Source organism: Myotis nattereri (genome assembly GCF_964212035.1).
Source record: "Myotis nattereri genome assembly, chromosome: 14".
Classification (NCBI taxonomy): domain Eukaryota; kingdom Metazoa; phylum Chordata; class Mammalia; order Chiroptera; family Vespertilionidae; genus Myotis; species Myotis nattereri.
The window spans coordinates 60,718,276-60,735,898 of NC_138089.1; the positions used below are offsets into that span (position 1 = coordinate 60,718,276).

General features: G+C 50.6%; 1 protein-coding gene across 4 annotated transcripts; it reads left to right on the top strand.

Moving 5' to 3' along the window:
- The first annotated feature begins 690 nt into the window (after positions 1 to 690).
- IP6K2 (inositol hexakisphosphate kinase 2) lies at positions 691 to 17,061 on the top strand. Of its 4 annotated transcripts, XM_081106267.1 has the most exons (7): positions 691 to 819; positions 9,513 to 9,866; positions 11,557 to 11,624; positions 11,739 to 11,961; positions 12,778 to 12,953; positions 15,633 to 15,808; positions 16,228 to 17,061. In XM_081106267.1, the coding sequence occupies exons 2-7, from the start codon at positions 9,634 to 9,636 to the stop codon at positions 16,726 to 16,728; spliced, it is 1,377 nt and encodes a 458-aa protein (XP_080962393.1). In that variant the 5' UTR covers positions 691 to 819; positions 9,513 to 9,633; the 3' UTR covers positions 16,729 to 17,061. The 4 variants fall into 4 exon arrangements, with proteins under 4 accessions (XP_080962393.1, XP_080962390.1, XP_080962391.1 ...); XM_081106264.1 differs by lacking the exon at positions 11,557 to 11,624 and having other exon boundaries at positions 9,513 to 9,835; XM_081106265.1 differs by lacking the exon at positions 11,557 to 11,624 and having other exon boundaries at positions 691 to 742; positions 9,513 to 9,835.
- The last annotated feature ends 562 nt before the right edge of the window (positions 17,062 to 17,623 follow it).

Consider the following 17,623-nt stretch of genomic DNA (forward strand, 5'->3'; position numbering starts at 1 on the left):
CTCCCTGGCCCCACCAGGGACACCCACATTCACTCCGGGGAGCCCGACGGGCCAGCGCCGCGTCCAGGACACTGAGCCTCACACAAGCCCCGCCACGTGCGGCGGGGTGGGACCTGGGTGGACACGGGGCCACCACCCACCAGTCACAGCAAACCTAAAGGCCGTCCTTCCGTCCACCCCTCTGTGCGTCGTCGTTTCCCGCCCATCTCCACCCAGACCTCGGTCCGCCTGGACATTAGACACGCCTCTATCCACCGTTCACAGCCGCTCTTCGTCCGTCTTTCTGTCCATCCATCAGAACAACGTCCCAGTTTGCTGACAAATGACTCAACGCTGGCACTGAACGCCCCGCATCCTGGGGAGCCCTTAGACTCCGGGTGATGGTGAGGTTGGCTGACCCGCCCGCCCCGCGGCCAGCCCGCCCTGCACCCGTCGGCCCGAAGCCCATCGGTCCACTCACCACCCAACGGACCTCCTCGGACACCCGTCCAGGGAACGTAACAAGGCCCCGCCCCCTGCCCCGCCCATCGCCCCGCCCCTCCCGGAAGCTGCTGCAGAGAGCCCCGGCACCCTAGCAACAGCGCTTTTCGGACCACCCAATCCACGAGCGGGGCTCCTGGTGGGAGCCAATAGCGAGGGTCGCCGGGAGGGAGGCTGGGGGCGGGGCTCGGCCAGGCCGCCGCCATCTTTACGGGGGAGAAACAATAGGACGGAAGCGCCGCGGGCCCGGCCGAGGCCCCAGGTAACGCCCGCCTCGCCTCGCCTCTGGCTTCGTCGCCCCGAGAGCTTTGAGGGAGGCTTTCTCCGAGCCGCTGTGGGGTGAGGCTTCCGGGCCTGAGGGGTCCCCCGTGCTCTTTGGGGGGGCTCGCGCTGTTACGGCGGGGCGGGGGCGGGGGCGGGCGGTGGGGGCGTCGCGGGGCTTCGGGGGCCGTGTCTCTCGGGGTCATTTGAGGGAGACGTTCTCTCTCCAGGTTCCGGGAGGGGCAGGGTCTTCCTTGCTTGTTGGGGCAGTCTCTCCCCGGATGTTTGCGGGGTGCGGGCCCCCCCGGTCATTGAGGAAGCTTCGGGCCTCGGGCCTCGGGCCGCATACCCCCGGACCCGGGCGGTCACCAGCCGCGGGGCATCGGGCGCTGCGCCCCGGCGCCGCAGGTGCGCTTCCCGGGGCGGCCGAGGCGCAGCCATTTTGAGGCCGAGTGGCCGTTGGGCTCGTCAGCGGGCGTCGGGGAGGACGCCGCCGCCACGTCCTTCCCCAGAGGAGCCCCAAGGCGCCCGGGGGCGTCCTCTCTGAACTCGCTCGTGGGCTTCAGGAGAGGACGGGAGGGCAGGGGCGGGCGGGCTGCCCGGAGCATCGCCCCCCGGGGGTCGCGCCCGCGGCCCGGCCCCGCTCCCCGACCGGGAGCCCAGCCGGGACCGCCTGGTTCCGAGGTGGCCGCTCAGCCCGAGCCCCACGGGCCGCGGGGGCGCGTTCTCCCGGCCGATCGGCCTCCCCCGCGGCGCCGTCGCGTGGGGTCGCCGGCCGCTTTGCACGGGCGGCATCCGAAGGGGCTGTTTCCTTCTCGGTCCGACTCGGCCTCATGCTCAGAGCCCGGAGGGGAGTCCTCGTGAAAGGGGGCGCGGAGGCCGTGAAAGGGGGCGCGGAGGCCGTGAAAGGGGGCGCGGAGGCCGGCAGGACCCGGCGCTCGCAGGTGCCGGGGCTGGAACCGGCCGCTGCTGGGGACGGAGCAGCAGGAGCGCCCTGGCCGGGCCCAGGTGGCCCAGGTTGGGGGGCGGGGGGGTCCTCCCTGACGCTCGAAGGCGGTGGGTGCCATCCGGGCGTGTTTCTCCCACGGGGTGTTTGTCCCCCCCCCTTCCTCTCTTCCTCTGAAATCAATAAAGACATAGCCTCCAGTGAGGATTTCGAAAACAAACAAATGCAACAACATTTTGGTAGCAAAATGTACGCAGATCAAGAATAAAAGTGGCCCTAAGAAAACGTACTGAAACCTTTGAAAAGCGGTAGCAAAAATGTTGCAGGGAACCAGTTTTATGTTAGTTTCCACAAAGCACCATGATTACAGTAATCTTGATGAATTCTAGTATTTAAAATATTCGCCGTGCTTGCATGTTTTAGCAGGGTAACACTTTAAGTGAACTGAGATGCTGATTTCCACCGGTTGCTGCTGTGGGGTTTATATAATTGCATCCTGTAACCTGGTGTTAAGTATTGGAAGAGAAGGTTTGGGGTAATGTTATTGTTTTAACTTCAGCCGCTGTCAGCATTAAAAAGAGGGCAAAATTAGCCCTGGCTGGTGTGGTTCAGTGGATAGAGGTCGGCCTGCGGACTGAAGGGCCCTAGGTTACATTCCCGTCAAGGGCACAGGCCCGGGTTCGGGGCTCGATCCCCAGTTGGGGGCGAACAGGAGGCAGCCGGTCCCTGATTCTCTCTCATCATTGATGTTTCCATCTCTCCCTCCCCCTTCCTCTCTGAAATCAATAAAAATATATTTTTTAAAAAGTGGGCAAAGTTAATGTTCTGTCATATTTGACATAATCGGCCAGTTGATTGCTTAGTAACTTTTCCTTTGGAGGAAAAATCATTTGAACTGTTAACTGTTACTCCAATTGGTTTACTGGCTTTGTGATTTGAGAGTAGAATTCACAGTTATTGTTAGAAATCAAATGAATGAGACCTAGGACAAGAGTTGATATAATTGTAAAATGAGTTTAGCAGATGTAATAGACTTTTGTGATTGAAGGCTTGGAAAGTGACAGGTGGACTTGGATAGCAGCCCTGCCCCTGCCTGAGCAGTGGATGTGTGCGGAGGGGACAGCGCTGACTGATGAGCTTGCTGGTGCCCTTGCGGGAGGTGCCAGAGCTTCTGTGAGCACCAGAGCTGTCACGTATCCAGGCAACTGGGCGGAGCCTGCGCCTCCCCAGGCCGCTTGCTGAGGTGAAAATTTTCCATTGTTTGGCTCCTAAAGGGGATGCACTGGGGAGGAATATCCCCTTTAATTAAAGTTGCTTTACCTCCTGAGACAATCACCTTCAGTTGATATTTTTGCACAGTAAAAAGTAAGCAGATGATCACACTCGTGATCACGTTTTAAAGCATGTTTTTGTTTTTATTATTTATTTTTTAATCCTCGCTTGAGGATATTTTTCTACTGATTTTTAGAGAGAGTGGGAGGGAGAGGGAAAGACAGGAATACTGATGTGAGAGAAACACGATCGTTTGCTGCTTGCACTTGCCCCAACCAGGGACCCTGGGCTGGGGAGGAGCCTGCAGCCAAGGTATGTGCCCTGACTGGGAATCTTGGATTTATGAGGAAATACATGGCTGTCCCTGAGAGTCCCTGGCGTCAGGGGCACCTTCCCAGGAGAGAAACCCTTCTTTGACCAGGATGGTGACTCAGACTGACCTTGGTGCAAGTGATGCCAGATACTCATGTGAGGCCCAGGAGCTCGGTTGGGACGGATGGGAAGGCCAATACCCGCCAGTGCACTTGTATGGAAATTGTTACACTGCCATTATACTTTCAAAGTACATTTTCTGATTATTATAATACGTAATTATGAAAATTTTGTAGATTAAAAATGTATAAGTAAAATTCCCTTTATTGAAGTATAATTTCTCTACAATAATATAAACTCCAAGTCTATAACTTGATGAGTTTTGACAAACTTATATAGTCACTGTCCCAGTGACTGCATGGACTCCGTTCACTGCATCTGAAAGTTCGCTCGGGCCCTTTGCAGCCAGTCCTGTTCCCCTACCTCTGTTGCCTGGCAACTGCTTATCTGCTGCTATGGTTTTGCTTTTTTTCTTTTTTTTTTTTAATATATATGTTTTTTAAATATATTTTATTGATTTTTGACAGAGAGGAAGGGAGAGAGATAGTTAGAAACATCGATGAGAGAAACATCGATCAGCCGCCTCCTGCACATCTCCCACCGGGGATGTGCCCACAACCCAGGTACATGCCCTTGACCGGAATCGAACCTGGGACCTTTCAGTCCACAGGCCGACGCTCTATCCACTGAGCCAAACCGGTTTCAGCGTGGTTTTGCTTTTTCTAGAATTTCAGATAAATGGAATTTCGCAGTGTATCTTATGTGACTGACTTTTTCTACTTAACATAATGTTCTTGTGATTAATCTTCTTTTTGCACGTATCAATACATTCCTTTTCATGAATTTTCCATTATACAGATATATGGCATACGACAATGTGTTTATTCATTCACCTGTTTGATGGGCATTGGTTGTTTCTACCTTTTGGCTATTGTGAAGAATGCCTCTATGAACATTCTCATGTACAATTCTTTTTTTTTTAAATCTTTTATTGTTGAAAGTATTACATATGTTCCCCCCCCCCATCTCTTCTAGACCACCCCCTACCCCTCTTGTAACAACTCTTTGTGTAGACATTTGTTTTTATTTCTCTTAGGTAAATACCTATGAGGAAGATTGCTGGGTCCTATAATAAGTATATGTTTAACTTTATAAGTGGTGGTAACTTTTTGTATTTCTCCCAGCAGTGTTTGAGAGTGCCAGTGACCGACACTGGTGGTGGAGTTGTGGGGGGTGTGGATGTGTGCAGTGCCAGGCAGCGGCTCTGGGGCCACGCGAGAGCTCTCGGAGAGGAGGGGCCGGGTGGTGAGGGTTGCTTTCCCGCCATCAGGCTAGTGGGCTCACATTGTCCCCTGTGTCTACCCAAACTTGGGGCTTTTCTGGAGGCAGCATCGCAGCCCCAGCAGATCCCGTTTGTAGCCTCATTAACGAAATTCTAGGTATGTGAGCTAGGGGCCCGGGGGCTGTCATGAGTCATAGCTGTTTTATTTGTAGTATTTTAAAAGTTAAGAATATTAATAAACTGTTCCAGGAGATCCCTAATCCAGTTTAATAGATGGAGGGGAGTGAATTGTGGGAGAAAGCTCTGTCCTAGTCCAGGATGACTCCTGCTGCGTTTCTTAGCTGTTCATAGTTTCGTGGACAAATGTGTGAGGTAATATAGAAAGTTAAACATAGTAAACCTGAAGCCAGTGTTGTATGGTATCCCGTAGCTCTCTAGATACAGGGCTTATCCATTGCATGGACTTCATAGTAACCGTTACACCCCAAGTTCTTGGGAACTAGGCCTTAGACTCAGATGTTTGAAAACCATTAAGCGACCCCGTTGCTCAAACCGCACGTGGACCAGGAGAGAGTAGCAGGGGACGCAGAGCAGGTGCTTGGGGTACTTTTCTTTGGAGGCTACGAGAGAAGTCGATCCTTTATTTCCCTACGGGGATGGGGCCTGTAAGGGCCCGGGGAATATGTTGTAGAGTGAAGGCATACTTACGTTCCTAAAGAGAGACTGAACACAGTTGAAATAAAAGAATCACAAAACAGGACTCACCTTACTTGTGCAGTACATTGACATTTATTTGTTTTTCCTTTTTGATTAAAACACTAATTTGATTACTCAGCCCACAGAGTAGAGATCTACTCCAGCCCTCTCCTATTTTAGACATCAGAAAACAAGTCTGTAAAACTTAATGGGGATTTTCTCCAAGTAATCCAGTCACCTCACTGCAGTATGATCCGCCTCCCACTGGGAGTTTCCTCTGTCGTCAGACTTGGCCCAGGTGAGCGTGAGCCTTGTTTTTCTTGCCTCTCTGCTCAGGATGATGAGGTCTCTGGGGAGTCGTGCCCTGGGGGCTGCCAGAGCTGGGTGCTGCGGGGACGGGTAAGGTGCCACATCATCCCAGCAGCTGTGAGCACACTGAGGACCCGGCCTCGCGGCCTCCAGACACACCCAGGAGCCATCCTCTATAGGGAGCTGCTCAAAGGACTTGTTTTTGTTTGTTTTAGGTTTGTCATTGGAGGTGGGGATGGATAAGAAACGTATGGAAAGATAGTTTTCTTCTGAATTGAATACGTTTAAGGAATCTTGAGCAGGTGGAAAGGGATTGTATTGTTAGCATTGCTCTGGTAACAGAAGTAGTTTTGTACACTTTCAGGAAAGGTTTTTGGATTATGTTTCTGAAGTCTGGCCCATGAGGAGTGTTTTAGATGTTCACCATTTAATAGTTATGGTGCCCGGTTTGTGCTGGGGTACTAGCAGTCTCACCATGAGTCAGTCTGTAGGTTTCCTTTGGAATTGCTCTTATTCACCAGGCCTTTTCAGTAGGAGAGAGGGAACCACCCTCCTCAGATCTTGAGAAGGGGCCTGTGTGGCCAAGCATATCAGAACGCCACCTTATGGAGAGAGTCTGGAATGACAGGAATGTGCTCACCCTTAGAGCTGATGGCCTGTGTTGTGTCTTGGGAGCACATGCCCTCCTGAATGCTACTCTGATGATGAGAAGGTAGTGCCAGGTGAGAAATCAGGACCTTTGGCCCCGGCCAGCAGGGTTCAGTTGGTTGAGCATCGACCCATGAACCAGAAGGTCACATGGTTCGATTCCCGGTCAGGGCACATGCCTGAGTTGCAGGCTTGATACCCAGTAGGGGCTGTGCAGGAGGCAACTTGATCAATGCTCAATGGTTTTCTCTCACATCAGTGTTTCACTCTCCCTCTCCCTCCCTCTCTTACTAAAATGAATAAAAACGTATTTTAAAAAAATCAGGACCTTTGGTTTTCTACACTTTTCATGTAGGGAAGCTTATTAATTCCTACCCCTTGAGTTTAATTGGGGTCCACAGCCTGTTTTCTCTGAAAGGAAGAAATGAACACCAGTGTAAACTCAGAAAGGTTATATAGCCAGGTGCCACACAGTGACAGTAACAACAGACCACATGTATGACGGCTGTCCTTTAGGATGATAATAGAAGTGAAAAGTTCCTATCGCCTAGTGACCTCTAGCCATGTTCATTGTAGTGCAACACATTACCCACACGTTTGTGGTGATGCTGGTGTAAACAAGCCAGCTGCCAGTTGTATAAAATATGTTACTTACAATTATGTACAGTGCATGATGCTTAACAAGATAATAAAAGACTGTCACTGGTTTATATATTTACTATGTGGTACTTTTTTTTTTTTTTTTAAATATATTTTATTGATTTTTCACAGAGAGGAAGGGAGAGAGATAGAAAGTCAGAAACATCGATGAGAGAGAAACATCGATCAGCTGCCTCCTGCACATCTCCCACTGGGGATGTGCCCGCAACCCAGGCACATGCCCTTGACCGGAATCGAACCTGGGACCTTCCAGTCCGCAGGCCGACGCTCTATCCACTGAGCCAAACCGGTTTCGGCTATGTGGTACTTTTTATCATTATTTTAGAGTGTACTCTTTCTGCTTATTTAAAAAAAAAGCACAAAGGTTTTCTGTAAAAATATTCATGTTTTGCCGGCAGCAGCGTCATACATCTTGTGTTTACAGCGCCTCTTGATTACATAATTCTCTTTTTTTAAAAAAATGTTTTTACTGATTTTAGAGAGAGGAAGAGAGAGAAAGAGATAGAAACATTGATAAGAACACCTTCTGCACACCCCCTACTGTGGACCAAGCCCACAACCCAGGCATTGGCCCTGACCAGACTTGAACTGGGGGCCTCCTGGTGCATGCGTCAGTGCTCAATCACTGAGCCACACCGGCTGGGCGCGTAATTTTCTCTTGTGTGTGATTTAATCTCGTGTTGTTTTGCACAGTAACACGCTGTACAGGCTGTAGCCTAGAGCAATAGGCTGTACCATACCACCTAGGGGTGCGGTGGGCTGTACCATCCAGGTTTGTGTAAGTGCACGCTGATGTTCGCACAGTGACAACATCGCCTACTGATGCATTTCTCAGAATGTACCCTTGTGTTCAGTGGCGCATGGCGTGTTTTATAAATAGGTACTATAAATACATAGTGAAAGCACTCTCGTAGGACACGCTAAATGTCCCAAGTACGGAGGAGTGCTATGCCAAGGCAGAGGCCCTGGCCCTGGTGGCTGCCATGTGGGAGCATCCAGCAGCGTGAGGTTCATTGGGGAGCTGTGCCTTACTGTCTCTGACTGTGGATGAGTTTGCTTCCCTCCCCGAGTCAGCTTCATTGTTTGCAACAGGGAGAGTAGCATCTACCTCTTAGAAGGTATGGTGAGGACTAAATGAGGTTTGATCCTGCAGTGAGTCCGGCACATAATAGGGGCTTTACCCCCTTTAGAGGACAGTGGACACATCTCCCGCAGGCCATCCTCACCACCACCATCTCTGTGGGAGTCCTGGGAACCAGAGGAGTCCTCAGTAAGAATCCCTGTACAGAAACCGAAGGGTAGCCCCAGCCCTGGAAGTAATGCTAGGAGTGACTGTAGTCCGTAAGTTACAGACAGAAAACAGACTTGCCCTAACACTGTTAACAGTTACACAGAGGAGGGCTTTGCTGCGATCCAGGTGTTTGGGAATGTGAAGTCAGCTGTCAGGCCCTGGCCTCAGCATGGGAGCGAGCTGTGATTGCCCCGGGAGTACAGCTTTGGTTTAAAGGCCTGTCCCAGCTTTTGGAGATCAGGATAGAACTGATAAAAATAGTTGGTGACCTAGAACACTGTATCTTTTTAAAGGGAGTCGGGCAGCCTTGATCAGTTGTTTTTAGATACAGACGTTAATCATTAAAGCAAGGCCAAGCTCCACCGCTAATAAGGGTGCTGGGGCATGTATTTGGCCTTGGATAGGGGCGGTGTGTTTGGACGCCCTGGGGAAGCAAATCTTACTAGATGGCGTGGAAGCAGTTTTTCCCTTTAAGTGCATTTTATAAAAACCTAATTAATGACCAACCGTGAACATGAATGTAAACTAGGATGATGGAGGTTTATCATCATCTATAATAATAATCTATAATAATAAAAGGGTAATAGGATAATCAGACTGAACGTCATTCCGGACGTCCTTCCTGATGAAGCTGGGGCTGGAGGGAAGCCAGCCTTGTCCCGGGTGCCTGCAGGCGGCCCCAGGGAAGCAGCCCAGGTCTGGGTGCCAGAAGGAGCTGGGGAAGGAAGGCTTACTCTTGCACGAATGTCGTGCATCGGGCCTCTCACTTGTAATAAATGTGCTGCACTGGGGGGGAGTGTTGATAATGGGAAAGCCATGCATATGTGGGGGCAGGTGGTTATATGGGAAATCTATCTTCCTCTTAATTTTGTCTCGAACCTAAAACTTCTCTAAAAAGTAGTTTATTGAGAAATATATAATTAACAGAGACTTGGACATCAGTTACCTTCAGTTTAACAATTTTATTAGAAAATAGTAAGATTTAATCGGAATATTAGGTTTGAAATGATGACTTTCCCTCATTGTGGCTTCATGTTTTGCCCCGCACTGTCTAAGAAGGGCTGTTTAGAGGCACCTAGAGTCAGTCCAGCCCCTACGTGTAGGCCTCGCCCAGCAGGCTTTGTTTGTGTCTGCGGGAGGAGGCGGGGCGGTAGAGGGTGATGTGGGCCACACTCTGAGTGAGCTCAGTCTGTCTGTCTTGCTGCTGGAGGTGGAGGGCTTCAGGCAGATGCGGCTCTAAGGCAGATGCCGTTCCCAGGTCACTTCCAACTCCTGCCACTGTTTGCCTCCCGCAGAGCGTCCCGTCGTGTGCAACCAAGGAGCCAAGGCCAGACACGCCAATACAGACAGACGGAGGACGCTCTGGCCGCTGGGCCCTGCTGCCTCCCCCTTCTCCCTGTTGCTTGCCCCCGGAGGATGAGCCCAGCCTTCAGGGCCATGGACGTGGAGCCCCGCGCCAAGGGCGTCCTGCTGGAGCCCTTTATCCACCAGGTCGGGGGGCACTCTTGTGTGCTCCGCTTCAACGAGACGACTCTGTGCAAGCCCCTGGTCCCGAGGGAGCACCAGTTCTACGAGACTCTCCCAGCTGAGATGCGCAGATTCACCCCCCAGTACAAAGGTGAGCCCCCGCCAGCGCCTGGCGAGGAGATGTGAGGCGTGGTGACCTCCGTGGCAGCCATGCCCAGAGTCTTCACCCCTCCCACTCACCCTGTGTTTTCCCTCCGCCTCCTCCTCCTCTTGGCCCTCAGCCCAGCACCTCACACCCTCAGGTTTCAAGCCCTGGTAAGATTGCTCAATTGTCTTTTGTTTTGTGGATTGCTTGGAGTTTATTTTGGTTTTTGGTGAAAGTGTAGATGTGTTTTATGTTCAAGTGTCTCTTGATCGCAGTAACCCATAGTCTCCATGGAGGGACAGCGGGGGAAGACTCTGGGAGGATTTTGCCCAGAATACTGCGGCCGGCTTTTTGTCCTCCAGAAAACCAGAAGCCCTGGTGATTAGGTAGGCTCGGGAGCAGGTTGAGTCAGATGGAATGCAGGAGTGGGAGGCCTGTGCTGACTAGCTGAAGCCCAGTTACGGAATGTCCCTGAAATTGCCATGTTACAGCAGCCTTCCGATTCCCATATGGTGACTCTGCCTTTTTATAACGCATTTTGGGGGGACATCAGCAGCCACCAGCATGGTGTGTTCTTTCCTGGGGAGGTGGGGTTCTTTGTAAATTAAGGATGAATCCATTAAGGAAATTAATGTAAAATGTGTATTGTCTGATTAAACAAAAGACTCTTGAACAACTTAGGCTCTTCTGGGACTGTTGAAACACACTCTTTGAAGACAGAATGTGCTGGGCACCTCTCTGTTCTGAATATGCATGTGTGTTGTGGTGGGGGCGGGAGAGTTGGGGGCCCTCACTTGGTCCTTCTCTGTTGTTTTTTCCAGGACAAAGCCAAAGGCCCTTTGTTAGCTGGCCGCCCTGCCCCTTTTTTTCCCCTGGTCCTTTCCCCATGGCCACAGGGAAGTGTGGCCCCTGAATCCCCGCCCCGGCTCCTGTGCGCCCAGAGCCGGGGACCACCTCAGCAGTGTCGTCTCTCTCTGAGCACGCATTCCCCTGCAGCGGGCGGGCAGCAAGGACTGAGCACATTGAGTGATCCTGGGCCAGAGAGGTCTGGGAGGAAAGGTGTCCAGCCAGTCGGTTGTAAGGCGCTCGTCGACACCTGCTGAAATGCTGCCAGTTGACAAACCCTCCTCAGAGACTGACTGATTACACACGCAGGTGCTAGAGACTGAAGGGGGAGAGAGCTGCTCTCCAGGCACCACCATCTGTACCCCCAGCCCAGCCCTATTTGCCTTGTGTTTATTTTGTTCTTTTGTGATATGAGATCTCAAGAGACCAATAAAATAACCTTTGAGAAGGACAGAGGCTTGGGGCGCCCACCTGTATGGGGGTGCTGCAAGAAGCCTCTGCTAGGGTGTCTGTTGTGCCGTGTGGTTTGTTTTGCTTGCTCCTTTATTTTGTGTTGCTTGCCCAGTCTCTCCTTACCCTTGGATGCTTCTTACCCCCTCAGGCACACCTGTGTCCCCGTGTTCAGGCTCTGCTATAAAGCAGGCCTTGAGGCCATTGGAGTTTCTGTTTAGGGCATTAAAAATCCCCGCAAGATATAAAGAGCAAATGTTTTCCACCTCTCTTAGGAGTAGAAGGATTACTTAAAAATTAATAAACATTTTCAATGATGGAAAAGCGTGTCTTGTAATTATTTGGCTCTTGCCTTGTTGAGTGCATCAGAGAGGAAGCCTCGGCTGTATTTGCTCCCTAATTGCTTGTCTGTGTGGTGTCATCTCTTCTAGTGTTTTGATATTTGTTAGGTTTGCAGATGAGTTTGGGGCCTCTGGCAACAGAGAGACTAAGGAACAGGGTAAGAGAAAACCACAAATGTTACAATCATGTTATTTATAACATATGTGGAATTGAAAGTTCTCTCTGCTTCTGTGCAATTAATAGTCCTCTCTGCTCCTTACCCCCCTTCTAGGTGTGGTGTCTGTGTGCTTTGATGAAGATGAAGACAGGAACTTGTGCTTAATAGCATATCCCTTAAAAGGGGACCATGGAGCCGTGGACAGTGTAGACAATTCAGACTGTGAACCAAAAAGTAAGCTCCTAAGATGGACAAACAAAAAACATCATGTCCTTGAAACAGAGAAGACCCCCAAGGACTGGGTGCGGCAGCACTGGAAGGAGGAGAAAATGAAGAGGTGGGTATAAGCTGAGGGGAGCCCTGAACTCTGGGAGGGAGGTGGCGGGGGATCCTAGTTGCAGCTCAGTGCCCTGGACCTAAGGATGCACTTCATGCACTTAGTAGGTGCCTTGTCACTCAGTGGCATGCGTAGCTTCTCTGCATTACATTGTGACGTTTGGAGAAGTGGCTGTGGTGGCAGCTATAGAAGGATTTCAGTCACCTTCCTCAGTGCCAGTCCCCGTGCTGCACCCTGGGGATGTAGCTGTCCTAAGACAGCCATGGGTTCAGGTTGGTCACTGACAGTGGGAGAAAATGGTCTGCTGGGCATCCCCTCAACTCAGGATTCCACCTAAGCGGGGCCTTCTGAGTGCCACACCTTGGAGAGCTTGTAAACATACCAATTGAGGCCTGTGTAGTATAGTTAGTAGGCTGGCTTATGGCCATGGAGTTTCAGTTTCGATTTCCCCAGTCTCCAGCTTTCGGAGTCAGGGAACCTGGACGTACCAGAAACCAGGGTGGTACTGCCTTGAAGAAGGCTGTGTAGGCTGCCTGTGAGGCCAGTGGGGAGGCAAAGGCTGTTCTTGCATCGTAGGTTCTCCTTACTGTAGAAAAACAGTGAGCTGGCCTCTTAATAAAAAAAAAGAAAGATCACCTTTCCTGAGGTATAATAGACATACAGTGACATGTACCTTTTTAAAGTGTTTGATATGTACAATGAAACCACCATATCAAGACATCAAACTTCCCATCACTCTACAAAGTTCCTTTGTGCTTCCTTTGGCCCTGAATTTGATAAGACAATGTGATTGATTGATTTTTTATCTCTTTATAGCCATAAGTTAGAAGAAGAATTTGAGTGGCTCAAGAAATCTGAAGTCTTGTACTACAGTGTAGAGAAAAAGGGGAATGTAAGTTCCCAGCTTAAATATTATAACCCTTGGAGCATGAAGTGTCACCAGCAACAGTTACAGAGAATGAAGGAGAATGCAAAGCATCGGAACCAGTACAGTATCCTTTGTTTACAGAGCATCTCTGTCTTGGGGGGAGGGGTGGTGGTGAGGGGCCCCTTGGAGCTGGGGGAGAAGGGTGAGAGCTGTTAGTCCTGGTTGTGCCGGCATACTACTATGTGACAACTGTGTGTAACGTCACTGCCCTCAGGCCAAGGGCTGGTCTGGGAATGCACATGAGGATGCGGTTTGAGAGGTTTTGGGGGATGAGCGGCTTCTTAGTTAGGGACCAGTCTGCATCAGGAGGCCTTTAGCCTGGAGTGCAAGGGGCAGGTTCGTATTTGAGACTCCTACAGAAGTCCCCAAACAGCTTCCCTGCCAAGGGTCAGGTTGGGGCGGACTGACCTGCCTATCCCCTTCTCCAGGCTGACCCATGAGGCAAGCACAGGCCGCTTTTATCTCCCTTCTTACCCACCAAGCTATGTGCTCATTGATTATTTAAAAATATGTTTTTATTGATGTTAGAGGAAGGGAGAAGGGGGAAGAGATAGAAACATAAATGATGAGAGAATCATTGATCAGCTGCCTCCTGCACACCCCCTCCTAGGGACTGAGCCTGCAACCCGGGCATGTGCCCTGACCATGACCTCCTGGTTCATGAGTCGATGTTCAACCACTGAGCCACACCAGCTGGGCTTGATTTTTTTTTTTATTTAATCCTATGGGGGGAAATTCCTCAGAATTGAGTGTGTATGGGGGAAAAAAATTGAGTGTGTTTTATTTTTAACATTTTATTAGGGAAAAATTAAACCTGTTAAAAATAATACATGTTGAACCTTTAAGTACCAATTACCCAGGTTCGGCAGGAAACCCACCGATGTCATTTCTATGTACACCCAGCACCGACAACTGAACTGTTTCGGAGGCAAGTCTCAGGTGTAGCGTTGCCCCTGTGTACACCCAGCATGCATCTCTAAGAGATAAGCGTATTTATTTATTTTTATATATTTTTTAAAATATGTTTTATTGATTTTTTTTTACAGAGAGGAAGGGAGAGGGATAGAGTTAGAAATATCAATGGGAGAGAAACATCGATCAGCTGCCTCCTGCACACCTCCTACTGGGGATGTGCCCACAACCCAGGTACATGCCCTTGACCAGAATCGAACCTGGGACCTTTCAGTCCGCAGGCTGATGCTCTATCCACTGAGCCAAACTGGTTAGGGCGAGATAAGGGTATTTAAAACATTGTTACTATTGCTACTCCTGGAGACGTGGACAGTAGTTCCTTCCTATGAAATCCCTAGCTTCTGTCCACAGTTTCCTAATTGCCTCCTGAGTGAGTTTTGTGCTGACAGCCTCCTTGAAGGGGATGTAGACGAGGTTCACGTGTTGCTTTTGGTTGACATGTGTAAGGTTTTCTAAGTACCCTTCTTGTTTTTTCTTAGAAATTTCTTGTTGAAGAAATTGGGTCTCCTAGAGTTTCCCACTATCTGGGTCTTACTGATTACATCCTTTCGGTATCTTACAGTTACTCCGTCTCCTCTGTTTCCATTAAGTTGGTCATTTTTTTTTTTTTAAATAACATTTAATAAACAAGTTGGTCATTTTATCTACAGGCTTGATCAGGTTCAGGTTCAGTTGGGGGGGCGGGGGGGGGGGGACCAGAGCCGCAGACACGGTGTCCGCCGGGAAGCATGGTGTCCCGTTGCCTTTTCTTTTGTACGGGTCCTTAGATCTGTTTTGTTCACTGGGTGACTTTCTGCTTTTGACATTCCTTCCTTCATAAGCTGGAATCCTACTATAAAGAAAAACTTTTCCTCATTAACTACGTGCTTATCCTGAGGTATACTTTATATAGGAAAAGCAGATTAAATCCTTCCATTTATTAGAGATGTATTTGGAATAATGAGTTGGTTTCTTGACATCCTCCAAACGTTTCCAGTGAGTTTTTTAGCATAAGTATTAATCCATTAATTTAAACATATTTGACATGTTTCCGTTCATTGCAGTTGTCTTTATTGATGCTCAAATTATCACGCCTTTGCCAGTAGGAGACTTTTAAAATAAGCTCCTGAGTCCCTTGGACACAGTCACAATAGTCTGTAATAGCTGTCTTACTTTCTGGAAAGAAGTCCACGGTCATGTATGTTTCCGGCTCCAGATGTGAACTTAACCATTCCTCTGAGGCAGGGGCTGCAAACCTTTCCAGTTAAAGGCCCAAATAGTAAATACGTTAGGTCTTGCAGGCCACATACTCTGTCACAACTGTCGCTGTGGCATGACAGCAGCCATAATAGTAAATGAATGAGTATGGCTGTGTTCCAATAAAACTCTTTATGGTCCCTGAGATTTTAATTTCATTTTCATGTTGTGTTGGGGGGGGAATCATGCATCTGGTCATTGTTTCTAGACGTTTTTAGTGTATGCAGCTGGGAAAGACACATTTATTTTTCTTTAAATATATTTTTTATTGATTTCAGAGAGGAATGGAGAGAGTGAAAGAAACATCCATGATGGGAGAGAATCATTGATCGGCTGCCTCCTGCACACCCCACTGGGGATTTAGCCCACAGTCCGGGTGCCTTTTAGCCCAGTTGTCAGCCTTGGTCTCCTTGTTGGGCCCTCTGTCGTGTTGGGCTTCTCTGGGCACTGTGCAGGCATTGTGCCCTGGGAGTGGAGTGCCAAAGGCCCTTGCAGAGCACCTGCTCTTTAGAAGGTGTTTTCCTTAACCACTCAGAATTTATCTTACTGGAGAACCTCACTTCCCGATATGAGGTACCTTGTGTCCTGGACCTCAAGATGGGGACACGCCAGCATGGTGACGATGCTTCAGAGGAGAAGGCAGCCAACCAGATCCGAAAATGCCAGCAAAGCACCTCTGCGGTCATTGGTGTGCGCCTGTGCGGCATGCAGGTGAGGAAAGCTGGTGCATGGCGTGGGCTGCCGCCCCCCTACCTTGGCATAGTCCTACGTTTTCTCAAAAGAGACCAGATTTGACTAACACTTTCTGGTTAGAAAAGAAAGCACGCATGCCTGGGTCATCCCCTCTGGGGCTGGCCTGGCTGGCCGAGTCCAAAGTCTGTGGACAGGAGGGGGCGGGCAAGGCAAGAGGATTAGGTCCTCTCCATCAACCATATACTGAACACAGAGCTGGGGGCAGAACCCACGTCAGAGGGTTGTATCCTGGGTGTTGATTGGCAAGCACATTGTCTCCTGTGACTCAACAGGTTAGAGACTCTGATTGATGCAGGGCTGTTGTTATCCCAGCCATGCCCCAGGGGCCCGGCTTTGTGGTGGTGGTCAGCCCTGACCTGCTGGTCTCCCTCCCACAGGTGTACCAGGCGGGCAGTGGGCAGCTCATGTTCATGAACAAGTACCACGGCCGGAAGCTGTCGGTGCAGGGCTTTAAGGAGGCGCTTTTCCAGTTCTTCCACAACGGGCGGTACCTGCGCCGCGAGCTCCTGGGCCCTGTGCTCAAGAAGCTGGCGGAGCTCAAGGCCGTGCTGGAGCGACAGGAGTCTTACCGCTTCTACTCCAGCTCCCTGCTCATCATCTACGACGGCAAGGAGCGGCCGGAGGTGGCCCTGGACTCGGACGCGGAGGACTTGGAGGACCTGTCCGAGGAGTCCGCCGACGAGTCGGCGGGGGCCTACGCCTTCAAGCCCCTCAGCACCAGCTCCGTGGACGTGCGCATGATTGACTTTGCCCACACCACCTGCCGGCTGTACGGCGAGGACAGCGTCGTGCACGAGGGCCAGGATGCTGGCTACATCTTCGGGCTCCAGAGCCTGATAGACATTGTCACAGAGATCACTGAGGAGAGTGGGGAGTGAGCTGGCCGACTGTACTGGTCCTTGACCCTCCGTGTCCCGGGCACAGCTGTGCTGTGTCCAGGAGGAAGCCAGAGTGGGCAGGGGGTGGCCTCTGCAGCCTGGAGCTGACCACAGAGGCCTCGAGTCCCGCCTGAGCCGGCCCCACCGCCCTCCGAGTCTATTTATTTTACTGTTTCTTCAACATTCCATGTTTGATGAGCAGATACCTCTCTTCCCTGAGTGTAACTGTCCTAATACAGACCCTTTTGTTCATTGTACACAGTGCTGCTGTCATTTTTTTTATTGAATTTGTTGGGGTGACATTGGTTAATAAAATTATATAGATTTCAGATATACAGTCTATAATAACATCATCTGTATATTGTGTGTTTCTACCAGCCCAAGTCGAGTCTCCTTCCATCACCATTTGCCCCCTTCACCTTTCTAACCCCCACCCCCACCCCCCGTCTTTCTTGCCAAAGGCAAACAACCAGCTCCCCTTCCAACCCTTAGAAGCCTCCTCACCTGTGACCACCACACTGGCCCCTTCCATGGGCCTTCGAGTCACCACAGCCTCCTGGCTTGGTCCTCAGTCTCTTAACCTAGTACCCCGAGGTAACCCCCAAAGGACCCCGACACGGATCACCTTCGCTGATTGCTGTGGGGTCCGCTAGCGGAGTGTCCCAGCGCCTCTGGAGAGAACTACACTGGACTTTGGACGGGTCTTCCTGCCCTCATGCAGCTTAAGCCAAACCTGGCAGCAGCTCATTGGCTGGACATTGTGATGTCAGAGGACTCGGAACCAATATGGGGCAGCCACCAGGCTCGGCTGCTGGCAGCAATGGGCTCTGTGGTGAAGGGTCCCAGGAGATGGCTGTGCCATGAGGGGTGTCCTGGGCAGGTTGGCTCTCGGCCT